The 12782-nt window shown below is 37.9% G+C and overlaps 1 protein-coding gene across 1 annotated transcript; it reads left to right on the top strand.

Annotated features, from left to right (window-relative positions):
- The first annotated feature begins 301 nt into the window (after nt 1-301).
- On the top strand, nt 302-11780 carry LOC123457335 (zinc finger protein 260-like). Its single transcript, XM_045141315.1, has 5 exons — nt 302-364; nt 4840-4966; nt 7437-7529; nt 9922-10416; nt 10501-11780. Exons 1-5 carry the CDS (start codon nt 302-304, stop codon nt 11778-11780), a joined length of 2058 nt encoding a protein of 685 aa, XP_044997250.1.
- Nucleotides 11781-12782: the final 1002 nt, after the last annotated feature.

Raw genomic sequence — 12782 nt, 5'->3', positions numbered from 1 at the left:
CTCCCTTCCTGACCAGTGGATGGCTCCGGCCTCCCCCGCCTCACAGGCAAGTGGAACTTTCCATGACGTCACAGTGCTGAGGCTCAAGCAGAACACGCCTAGGGAAACAGTCAACTTTAAAACGGCGGGAGCGCGGAGTTCTTTCTCCTGAACCTCTCCAGTAGCTCGGCGGGTCGGAGGAGGCAGCAGTGGCGTGTCTGAGGCCAAGGAAAGCACTCAGCAAACTGTAAAGTGAACGGCAGATGGCGTGATCAGTGCAGAGGGAGCAGCGGAGTTCCTGTTACTGAGACTTCCCTTCGGGATGGCAGAGGAGGCGGCCGTGGTGGGTCTGTGCGGGAGCGAGAGCGTGAGCGCTCCGCAGCAGGTAGGGGGATCGCGCTGGGCTGAGGGGCCGCTGGGCTGCCCCGGATTCCCTGTGAGGAACCCGGGGATGGGCTGGCCTTGGCTCTCACCCAGTTGCAGAGCTCCACCCTGGAACATGAATCCATACACACACACACACACACACACACACACACACACACGCATGCCTTCCTCCCCCCCCCAAAAAAAGCTGGGTGTGGTGCACTCCTGTAACCCCAGTGGTAGGGTGAGGTAGGAGGGATAAGGGTAGAGAGACCCTGTATCAAAACAAAAGAACAGGAAGAAAAAGAGAGTGGGAGATAAAAGGGAGAAAGAAAGGAATAGAGGAAAGGGAGAAAGGAGAAAAATTGGATAAGGGAAATTGGGGAAAAAGGAGCAAAGGAAGGAAGGTAAAGAGGGATAAACGGTGAACAATAGAGGGAAGGAATGAAGGTGGGAAGGAAAGAAAAAGAGTGACAAAAGGAGAATCGAAGGCAGGAAGGAAAATGGAGAAAAATGGAAAGAAGAAAAGAAGGAAGGCTGAACTGAAGGAAGGAAACAAAGAAGGTGGGAAAGAGGAATGGAAGGAATAAGACAGAGTGGGAGAGAAAGAAGGAATGGAGAAACAAAGGGAAAAGGAAGATGAGAAAGGGAGGATGAAAGGAAGGAAGAGCAAGGGAAGCAGGGCAGGGCTGCAGAACCCAGGCCTGAGTGCAGTCAATCCCTGTGGGTTGACATAGTGTTGTCAGGCACACACAGTGGGCATGTGGGGTCTTCTGGCCAGGAGTCACCTTGACCCATGAGGCCCCCTCAGGCCTCAGGAGAACTGCATCTGCTCTATGGGTAGGTGAAAGGAAAGATCCCTGTGAGCTGCAAAATCCCTGCTTCTGTACAGCTGCATCCCACTCACTTCTGCAAGCCAACCTCCAGTTAGGAATTGGGGATACATCTGCCTCCCCCCTCATGCCTGGAGCATGTGGAACAGCCCTGATGTTGCAATGTTGCAGATCTACCAGAACATTGGGAAAAATTTAAACTTAATGTGGGGAGGTGCAAATGGTGTTGAGGTAGCAGCAGAGTTCATTTTCCTGGGTCTGTACTTGGTGAGATGATGGTGGAGGAGGCGAACATGGTGATCTGCTTGTAAGTCAGACCTCTCAGCATCAGGGAGGAGGGTCAGACCAGGTAGAGGGTCCATGTGAGCTTCCCAGTGGCACTGTAAGAGCCCCTGATGGTTCGCCAGGCCACAGTGCAAAGCCAGCTCCAGTGTGTAACCCACGAGTTTATTCACCTCTCCATGCTGATTTTCTAATCACCATGTGATGTGCTTACAGATACTGTCTTCATTTTCCTGTGTATATGGCCAGAAAGTAAAAATCAACATTTTTAGATACTAAATGCTAGAAGGAAAAGCAAGAAGGAGAATAAGTGAAGTCTTGGCTTTATTAGCCTATGGCCTTAACTCAAAAATTTAAAAGTTTTTGGGGTGTGAGAAACGAATATCCAACACTTCTGAGTTTGTGTTGAGTAATCTGCTGTGATCCTGATAGGCTTGGCTTTGTAGGTAACTTGGTTTTTCTGTCTACCTGCTTTCAATATTTTTTCCTTGGTTTGTGTGTTTGGTAGTTTGATTATAATATGGCAAGGAGAGGTTCTTTCCATGTTTTGTCTGGTTAGTGTTCTAAAGGATTCCTGTATATGCATTGGCACCTCTTTCCCAATTTTGGGGAAGTTTTCTTCTATGATTTTGTTGAAGATGCCTACTATGCCTTTTGAATAAAATTCTTTTCCTTCTACTATACCCTGAATTCTTATGTTTGATCTTTTCGTAGTGTCCCAAATATCTTGAAATTATCATTCATACTTTCCTATTAGTTTGTCTTTCTCTTTGTTGGACTGTATTAGATCTGCCATCTGGTCTTCTAGCTTAGTTATTCTGTCCTCTCCATCAATTCTACTGGTGAGATTTGCTACAGAGTTTTTTTTATTTCATTAACTGTGTTCTTCATAGCTAGTAATTTTGACTGGTTTTCCTTGATTATTTCTATTTCCTTATTTATGTCTTGTATTGACCACCTTATTTCATTAAATTGGTGTCCTGTGTCTTTTTTGATTTCCTCTTTAATTACTTTGATTTCTTCTTTGACTTCTTTGAGCATGTTTATAATCATTCTTTTGAAATCTTTCTCAGGCATTTCCTCTAACTCATTCTCACTGGTCATTTCTGATGCATTAATACTCTTGTGAATTTATATTGCCTTGAGTTTTGGTGTTTCTTGTCTTATAATATGTATATCTATTTCATCTTGGATTACTTTAGTGCTTGAATTTTCTAGTTAGCTACAGTATTATTAGATGTTTCAATCAATCTGATGGTATATACATTCAGTGTAGGAGCTTAAGGTGCAACGTGTGGCTCTCCAGACTCTCAGAGTATCTACAAAAGTGACCCTAGGTGTTTGGTTTGCCTGATATGAGAGTACTCAAGTAGGCTGAGTGGAAAAAAAACACAGGCAATTTGACAATTGAAGCCTCCTGGAGGCACTGTATTTTTAGCCACCTTTACCTTGCCAGTGTTTGTTCTGCACCTAATGTTGTCCAGGAGGTGATGTCCACACTCTACTGGTTACATTATTTTCGCCTGCCACTTTGGAGCTTCACCTCAAGTCTGTAAGCCAAAATAAACCCCCTTTCCCCCACATGCTGCTCTTGGTTCACTGTTTTTGTTTTGTTTTGTTTTGTTTTTTTACCAGCAGTGTGAAAGCAATAGGAACACCATCCCCCTCCTCAGCTAGGTGCTTTTGATTAAATATTCAGTACCAGGTAGAAATTCCCTCTTATGGAGAAGGCTTCAAGTCTAATGAGAGACCATTTGGTCTCCCTCATAAAGGACATAGCACTATTGTACTAACTGATATGTTTGACCTGGTTGACCATCAATAAAACTTGCATGGTCACCACAGGGTAACACTATTGATTACTTTTCTCTCCCAACAGGTTTCTTAGCTCTTCCTAGTACATTGATAGCCAGCTAACTGGGAGAAGGCTTCCATCTTTGCTGCAGCTTGATTTCCCAGAGCACTGCATCTCACACATGTGGAGTCTTTAGCAATAGAGTCTTACCACCTGGTTCTGAAGGATAACTAAGGGTCTTGGCAATGCTTGACATCATTGGATTTTATGGCTAATAGTCAGTGGAAGACAACCTACCCTGGACCTGAGTATTTCTAATAACAATTCATTGGTTCTGTGTACAACAATATCTTTCTTTAAAGTATATCTGCTATCTCTATTTTAACATAAATTACTAGCTAGGAAAGAAATAGGCTTTATATACCATTTCTCTGTTAGTAAATCATCAAGTTTCAAGAGAAGAGAAAAAGTCCTACTCTATTAGCAAGCACTATTTGTAACATACATGTGAACCAAGATGTTTCAGATTGTGTGTTCACTGGATTGCAGTTGCATGGCATCGGGGCATGCACAGTGCAATGTGCTTGTCTTGACTCCCAACATGAACTACAGTAAAGTTGACTTATGCAACATGGTACATTGGTGGCAAAACACCTTTAACTTATTGTTTATAATGTATTTGATTTTGAGTTAATATTTGGTTGTTTGCACAGAATCCTTGCAGTTTTGCCATATTTATCATGACCGCGTCATTGATCAGACTCCATCCTAATGGAGTCAAAATCCTCAACTTTATTAAGAGCTTGTATTCCACTATTAGTGTTAAGAATTGAACCCATAGCCTTGTATCTTCTGGGCAGGCAGTACACCACAATGTTATGATTCAAGCCCTAATATATGCCTTTCCATTCCATTATATTTTCATTAAAAATCATAAGAATTTGGGCTGGAGAGATAGCTTAGTGTTTAAGCACTTGCCTGTGAAGCCTAAGGACCCTGGTTCGAGGCTTGGTTCCCCAGGTCCCATGTTAGCCAGATGCACAAGGGGGTGCATGCGTCTGGAGTTCGTTTGCAGAGGCTGGAAGCCCTGGCGCACCCATTCTCCCTCTCTCCCTCCCTCTCTCTATCTGTCTTTCTCTCTGTATCTGTCGCTCTCAAATAAATAAATAAAAAATTTAAAAAAAATAATAATCTTACACCAGGAATGGTGCCACAAGCATTTAATCATAGCACTTGGGAGTCTGAAGAAGGAGGATTGCTGTGAGTTTGAGGCAAACCTGAGATTACATAGTGAATTCCAGGTTGGTTTGGGCTACAATGAAACCCTAACTCAAAACACATAAACAAACAACCAACAACAATAACAAAAAACAAAACAAAACAAAAACAAAAAACCTGATTTTCTTGAATCACTATAGCAATATACAGGAATGATATTAGTCTTGAGTCTTTTCTTCCATGATACAGCATATAAACTTTGTGCTTACTGAATAAGTCCGTACCAAGATACACATAGAATCATGAAGTCCAGTTTACTAGACCCTCTTTTGTAGTCTTGGGTTGAAGAGAAATATCTCATTATAGCAACTGGTGTTATTTGAAGACGTCGCTGTGGACTTCACCTGGCAAGAGTGGCAGCACCTGGATGTTGTTCAGCAGAACCTCTACAGAGATGTGATGCTGGAGAACTACAGCAGCCTGATGTTCTTGGGTGAGCTAAACTCCTGTGAGTTTCTGAGTAGCAATTCCTTTCTTTTTGGTTGATGAATATTGTTATGATTACTAATATTTAGTATTGTTTTGTTATTTTACTCTTAAACTGACATACTTAATGGAACATATTATATAGAACAAAGTGGATTTAGAGTACACACATGAAATGACAAGAGTCTGTCAGATCAGGCATTAGTTGTATGGGGAACACTCAAAAATTCTAGTAGCTATTTTGAAATATAAATATAATTGTTGTTAGAAGCATGCTAATTTACTTCTGTGCTATACAACATAAGAAGTTATTTCTTCCCAATGGACCCAGTTAATTCTAACTATAATCATTTATCTCCTTTCTTCTACTCATTTTCCACATTGTAATTATTTGTTATACTTTCTACCTCTATTATGTAAACTTGGAATTGTAAGTATAATGAGAACATGCAGGATTTTTGTTTCTGTGTTTGTCATATTTCATTTATACCCCATCCATTTGGGGGGGGTATGGAAAACATATCTATTCACTTTAATTATAAAGGGATGTGATAACCTAACGGAAAATTATAAATTCTCCTTTCTGAGTGAGCTTATTGGTTTAGTTAGGAAGCAAATTCTTCTCTGATACACCTTTTTTTTGCCAAAGAAATGAAAACCCTCATGTGTTCACTATTGTTTCTTTACACATTACCAATTAGAATATCAAGTGAGAAATGTATAGAATTTAATTCTGGTTGTTGAGTGTTGATTGCCTATTTCCATTATCATAGACTTATGTAAGTGTTTCAGCATTCTTGATTTCTTTGAAATGACTGTGATGAAAATCTCTCGGAGGTCAGGAGAGATGCTCTGATTTGAGATGATGACAATCAATTCATAACCAGAGGAAATAGCTTTATTACTTCATATAATACCCTACAATTACATTCATACCACCATTGTTAATGTTTTCTTTTTATTTGGAGACTGGATCTCGCTCTACCCTAGGGTATCCTGGAGTTCACTCTGTTGCCAAGTATGCCCTGAAAATCTTAGTAATTTTCCTACCTCAGGTACCCAATTGTTTGTGGTGAAGGGGTGTGCCACCACACCTGGATCAATTTCTCCTTAGAGTCTTTTTTTTTTCTATGTATATACATTTCACCTCCAGACAAGGACATTTTTCTACTCTCTCTTGTGACTTGTATGGACTTTGTTTACTGCACTGTTCATATATCTTAGGCTAAGGTTTTACCCCCCCCTTTTTTTTTCTTTATGCTTTGAATTGAACTTAGCAGTTCATACATCCTGGAAAAGTGTTCTACCAGTAAGCTATATTTCATCACTGAGATTTGAAGAGTGATGGATAAGTACATTGAGGCCCTCTGTTATATATAACATTACTTGATACTTTATAGTCCTGTGTTGATTTATGGAAATATTTATTTTTCTTTAAATTTATTTGTGTGTGTGTGTGTAAGGGTATTCATGTGCTTTGCTCAGTGGCCCTCTTCAAATTATTTGAATTTCATTGGTTTTAGTCTAGAACATGGTTATTATATACATTCAATTACTTAAGGGTAATTCTTATAAATCCTGAGGCCATTCTTTACTAGTAATCTTTGTGATTTCTTAATTTTCTAAGGTATCTTTAAATAGTAATGCAATTTTTGGCTCAGCTTTAACAATTTCGTTCTGAATCCTGTTTTCTGTTTTATTTACTTTTTAATCTTTACTGATTAATTTAAGAGGGATAAAGAGAGAGAGGATAAAGCACATAGACAGAATCAGTGTGCCAGGGCTTTCAGCCACTGCAAACAAACTGCACATGCATGCACTACCTTGGTTATCTGGCTTGTGTGGGTTCTGGAGCATCAAACCTAGTTCTTTTGGCTTTGCAGACAAGTGTCTTAACCATTAAGGCATCCCTCCAGCCCCTGCTTTCCTTTTTTATTAAATTCTTTAATTGAACTCCTTTCCCATAATATTCCTTTGTCCTATTTATTACCACTTTCCCTTACTTCCCCTTATCTCTAATGTCATTTGTTTTCTTTCTAGTTTCATTATGTTCCCCTACCATTATGCTCTATATACTTAATGTTTTGTTTTTGAATTATTGTTTAAGATTTTTGTCCCTAAATGTGTGAGGCAGAGTTAGAAAGACGTCCACAAGTATGAGGCCAGTCTTGGGCTACAGTGTCTGTTCTTGGCCAGCATGGGCTAGAGTGAGTCCATATCTTGTAAAATAATAATAATAATAATCATTATAATCATAATCATAATGAAATCATTGTGTTATATATGCTGTTCAGTCACATGAGGGAAATATCTTCAATGTCATTTCTGGCAAATATTCCAGTTAATGAACACCAGGTAACTTTTCAGTTCACCTAATAGAGGTCAGTTGTAGAAATGCAGAAATGCTGCTTTTATCTTACAGAAGTCCACCTAATGTAACATATTGACACAATTTTCACATTATTTCCCTTTGACAGGGAACTGTATGACCAAACCAGATTTGATCTTCAAGTTGGAGCATGGATTTGCACCATGGACTGTATTAGAATGCTCAATTCACAGGCTTCCAGGCAAGTAAATGCATAATTTATAACGTAGGTCAGTGAGATGAGAACTCATCATGAATTGTCATGATAAATGTTATTACTGTGAAACACACACTTTTTATGACATGGAGAAATTTCTACTCTTTTCCTGATATTGAAGAATGCTTTCTTTATGCATTCCAAAATTTAATTCCCTGCTTAGGTGGTCTAGGAAAATGTGTGTTAGATATTGTACTATTTTGTTAACTGACCATTTTCTGTATGTTTCAGTATGATAATGTCATTAGTAACTTTCACTGCTGTGACAAAAATCCTTAGAAGAAACATCTTCAGGAAGAAAAAATATTTATTCAAGTATACAATTCTATAATGGTGGTTCTGCTCACAATGTTGACACAAAGAAATTATTTAACATAATTATATTTTCTACCACCTGGGAAATTTAGAAGTTACTGAGAAAAGACAGCACCAGAGATTCCAGGATAAGAAATGAGAAAGAGTGGTATCTGTAGGGTTATTAGAAATATGTGTCTCTTACAAGTGTTAATTCTAGAGATTCACACCAGTATGGCTGTCACTCACTCCATAACAGCAGACTCATATTAGAGAAATGTACAATTAACCATTTGAAATTTTTGAAACCTGAAAATGGGTAATCCAGGGAGTCTTTACACATTAAATATTTATGTGTGGGAGATGAATAAAAGAAATACTCAATCTCACAGGACCAAATGGAGAATTGCTGATCAAGTTTTGCATTAGAGAACCAAAGGAGGGAAGTTTTGGTGTTCTCACCCTTCATGGTGAAGAGTCAACCATATTGCTTATTGATGTTCAAGGTATAGGGAATGTTAAACCTATGTTGATTACGTTATTTGGCCTTTAGACATTCATTATAATGTCACATGTTTAGTTGTAAAATGACTCTGAAAATTATAAAATAGGGCCAATTATATGGTTGGATCCTTCCACTTACCACAAGTATTTGATTCTTGCTTGGGTACTTAAATCCCTGAATTGAACTAAGAGTCCTTGCTTCTGGTTTTTTACTGTCTGATACATATGGGAGAGGCCTTTTATTTTTGCCTGTATATGGAATAAATTTAGGACTCTGCCTGTTATATCAATCTCAAGGTTTTCTAGTTGCTTTTTATATGAAAATACAATTTTATTTGCCTGCGCACCTGCCATTGACTTTACTTATGGGTCCACCCATCAATGCATATATACTGCCAACATCAACAGTGAGCACAGAATGACTATATCAGTCTACAGATGAACCCCCATTACTTCTGCCCACAACCACTTGCAGAAAGAATATAGCTGTTGTCCAATTTGTTCTTTTCTCCTTATTTTTAAACTGTTTATGTGCATTAATAGCTTTGTTTTCATTTTACTCATATTGTGAAACTTTTCATATTCATTTAATTACTCTTATTTTGTTTTTATATCCTAATGTGGTTTGTTTTTCTTCTTTTTCATACAAACTTTTTTCTTTTTTTCTATGTCATCATCCTTCTCCTTTTCTCCTTCATTCAGAACAATAATGATTGAAAACTGTGCTCATCTAGTATTATAATTAGATAACAGTATTTTAAAAAATATAAAACAATCAGGTCCACAGTCATTATGAAATGCAGTAGTGGCTGGGGAGCTCAATCAGAGCGTTAATATGCTTTTGGTGTAATCATGTCCAGATCCCCATAATCAACCAGGATATTGAGAATCCCTGAAATCTCCTAGTGCATCATTATTGCATACACAGTATTTTACAACAGTAGGCACTGTTAAACAAAGTTAAAGGCAAAGACTTACACCCAATATATAATTATCATGAATATGTACCATGGAGGAAGGTGGTAGTGGAGAGACTAGAAACAAAACAGAACATGTCCTATGTTACTGTTGTAGAATCTGGCACTAGTCTTTGTAAATAAACCAAATATCTGTAGAGATGAACATCTAGCCATCATGTGCTAAAATGATGTGTAAGCATTTACGCAAGCAGCTGCCAGTGGAAAGTAAAAGTTTTCTTCATATCCAATCAGTTATTTCACTGAAAATTAATTTGTTAAATAAGCCTTATCTGAGAGAGTTTCTGTCTTCAAAAAAATTATACCACAACTTATTCAGGAGGCAAGAAAACAAACAAAAAGTTCATCTCACTTATAGGTCTCTAAAAACTCTGCTAATTAGGAAAACATTTGCTGAGTTTTCCCTTTGTTGTGTAAGATATGCCCCATTCAAGAAACTCTCCACAGAAAATAGTAAAGAAGTCCATTGAAAAGTATTATTAATATAATTATTATGAGCTATCTTTTTGTAAATTATAATATTCTACGAAATACTAGGAAGCCCTAGTCGGTCAAATTTTTTTTAGTATTTCAAATGTAATAAGTTTACTTTTATTTCTCAGAATTGAAAACTCAACACAAAATGCAGTGGCCAGAGACAGATGATTTTAAACAATTCCAGAACACCATTTACCAGAAGTTACATCAGACATGTTATCAAGGAACAAACACAGGTGACAAGCTGCTTGAATGTGGGACAAGTTTTATCTCCAAGTCACACGTCACTAATCATCAGAGAACTCAAACAGGTAACAAACCTTATGACTGTAATGTATGTGGAAAAGCTTACCTGACCCAGTCACATCTCACTATGCATTATGAAACTCATACAAGTTATAAGCCATACAAATGTAGCAAATGTGGGAAAGCATTCATGTCCAAGTCACATCTCAATAAGCCATATGAATGTACTGCATGTGGGAAAGCCTCCGTTTTAAACTCAGATCCTAATAAGGATCAGAGAATTCACACAGGTGAGAACCCTTATGAATGTAATGAATGTGGAAAAGCTTACATCACCCAGTCACCTCTCACTGTGCATCATCAAGAACACACAGGTGAAAAGTCATATGGATTCATTGAATATGGGAAAGCTTTCATCTCCATGTCACAGCTCACAAGTCATCAGATAACTCACATAGGTGAGAAGCCATATGAATGTATTGAATGTGGAAAGGGCTTTATCTGCAAGTCACATGTCACTAATCATCATAGAACTCACACAGGTAAGAAACCATATAAATGTATTGAATGTGGAAAATGCTTCATCTATAATTCAGATCTTATTAGGCATCAGAGAAGTCACACAGGTGAGAAGCCATATGAATGTACTGAATGTGGGAAAGTCTTCATCCGCAAGTCACTTCTTACTAGACATCAGAGAACTCACACAGGTAAGAAGCCATATGAATGTACTCATTGTGGGAAAGCATTCTTCTACAAGTCAAGTCTCACTAATCATCAGAGAACTCACACAGCTGAGAAACCAAATGAATGTACTGAGTGTCAGAAAGCTTACATCTCCAAGTCACACCTAATGAATCATTGCAGTACTCATACAGGTGAAGCACAATATAAATGTACTGAATGTAGGAAAGCCTACATCACCAATTCACAGCTCACTATTAATCAGAGAACTGACAAAGGTGGTAAACAATATAAATGTATTCAATGTGGAAATGGATTCATGCACAAGGCAGAACTCACAAGACATCAGAGAAGTCACACGGGTGAGAAGCTATACAAATGTACTGAATGTGGGAAAGCCTTCATCAGCAAGTCGTATCTTATTATGCACCAGAGAAGTCACACTGGTGACAAGCCATATGAATGTACTGAATGTGGGAAAGCCTTCATCAGCAAGTCGCATCTTAATAGGCATCAGAGACTTCACATAGGTGAAAAGCCACATGAATGTACTGAGTGTCAGAAAGCTTACCTCTTCAGGTCAGACCTAATTGTTCATTGGAGAATTCATACAGGTGAGAAGCCATATGAATGTACTGAATGTGGGAAAGCCTTCATCACCAATTCACAGCTCACTATTCATCAGAGAACCCACGCAGTTGATAAACCATATAAATGTATTCAATGTGGAAAAGGCTTCATCCGCAAGACAGATTTCACATATCATCAGAGAAGTCACACAGGTGAGAAGCCATATGTATGTACTGAATGTGGAAAAGCTTTTTTCTTCAAGTCACATCTTACTAGGCATCAGAGAAGTCACACAGGTGAGAAGCCATATGAATGTACTAAATGTGGAAAAGCCTTCTTTCGCAACTCACATCTTATTAGGCATCAGAGAAGTCACAGAGATAAGAAGTCATATAAATGTACTGAATGTGGGAAAGCTTTCATCTGCAAGTCACATCTTATTAGGCATCAAAGAACTCACACAGGTGAAAAGCCATGTGAATGAACTGCATGTGGGAAAGCTTTCAATCTATAAGTCATTGCTAAGTACTATCAGAATTCATATAGGTGAGAAGCCATATCAATGTAATGAATGAAGGAAAGGTTTCCTTGCAAACAAAGAGTTTAGGAAACATAATGGAATTTATATGAATGTACTAAATGTGTCAATTGCTTCATCTTCAAGACACATCTCACTCTATGCTACAAAAATCACTCAAGTTTAAAGATATGTGAGTGTACTTAATGTGGGGGAGCTTTTCTTGCCATGTTACATCTTTGTAATCTTCACCATTGTCATAAAAGTGAGAAGCTATAGGAATATAGTGAATATGTGAAAGTTTTTATTGCTAATTCAAATGTTATTAAACATTACAGAACACCCAGGTGAGATTCCATATGAATATTGTAGTGTGGGAAGGTTTTCATCTTCAAATAACAGCATACTATGTATCAGAGAATTCACACTGGAAAGCAACCATATGAATATAATGAATGTGGAAACACATTCAACTCCCTGTGAATATTAATGTAAAAAATGTGAGAAAGCTTTCTGCCTGAAGTCACAACTCAGTGTGCCTCTTTAGACAGGTGAAAAGACAAATGAATATACTAAAAGTGGTAAAACTATTTTACTGAAGTCATAAGTCACCAGGTATAAGAGAAGACACACAGGTGAGAAGTCAGTATAATATAATAAACTTGAAAAAGGCTTCTTATAGAAGTCAAACCAAATTTTATATTTGAGGATTCCATAGGAGAGAAAACAGAAACCATATAGATGTAACTGTCAGAATACATTCTTCTCCAAGTCATAGGTCACTGTTCATCAGAGAATTCACACAGATGGAAAAAACATGTAAATGTAATGAATGTGTAAAAGCTTTTATCTCTCAGTCACAGACTTCTATGTATAAAGAAATTCATGTAACTCAAAAATCATATGAACATAATGAATGTTAAAAACTTGCAGATAATATACATGAATCTCAAAAAATGCACATTATTC

Source organism: Jaculus jaculus, unplaced genomic scaffold (assembly GCF_020740685.1).
Source record: "Jaculus jaculus isolate mJacJac1 unplaced genomic scaffold, mJacJac1.mat.Y.cur mat_scaffold_37_1_1805170_arrow_ctg1, whole genome shotgun sequence".
Taxonomy (NCBI): Eukaryota; Metazoa; Chordata; class Mammalia; order Rodentia; family Dipodidae; genus Jaculus; species Jaculus jaculus.
The sequence above is the reverse complement of the archived record's forward strand: the minus strand, read 5'-3'. Positions and strand labels throughout refer to the sequence as shown.

What these genes read in the sequence shown, in the direction of transcription:
- LOC123457335 (XM_045141315.1), top strand. Translation starts at nt 302, where the DNA reads ATGGCAGAGGAGGCGGCCGTGGTGGGTCTGTGCGGGAGCGAGAGCGTG. An exon ending in CTCAATTCACAGGCTTCCAG is followed by an intron (nt 7,530 to 9,921) that starts GCAAGTAAATGC and finishes TTTATTTCTCAG; the next exon opens with AATTGAAAACTCAACACAAA. An exon ending in GCATCATCAAGAACACACAG is followed by an intron (nt 10,417 to 10,500) that starts GTGAAAAGTCAT and finishes TAACTCACATAG; the next exon opens with GTGAGAAGCCATATGAATGT.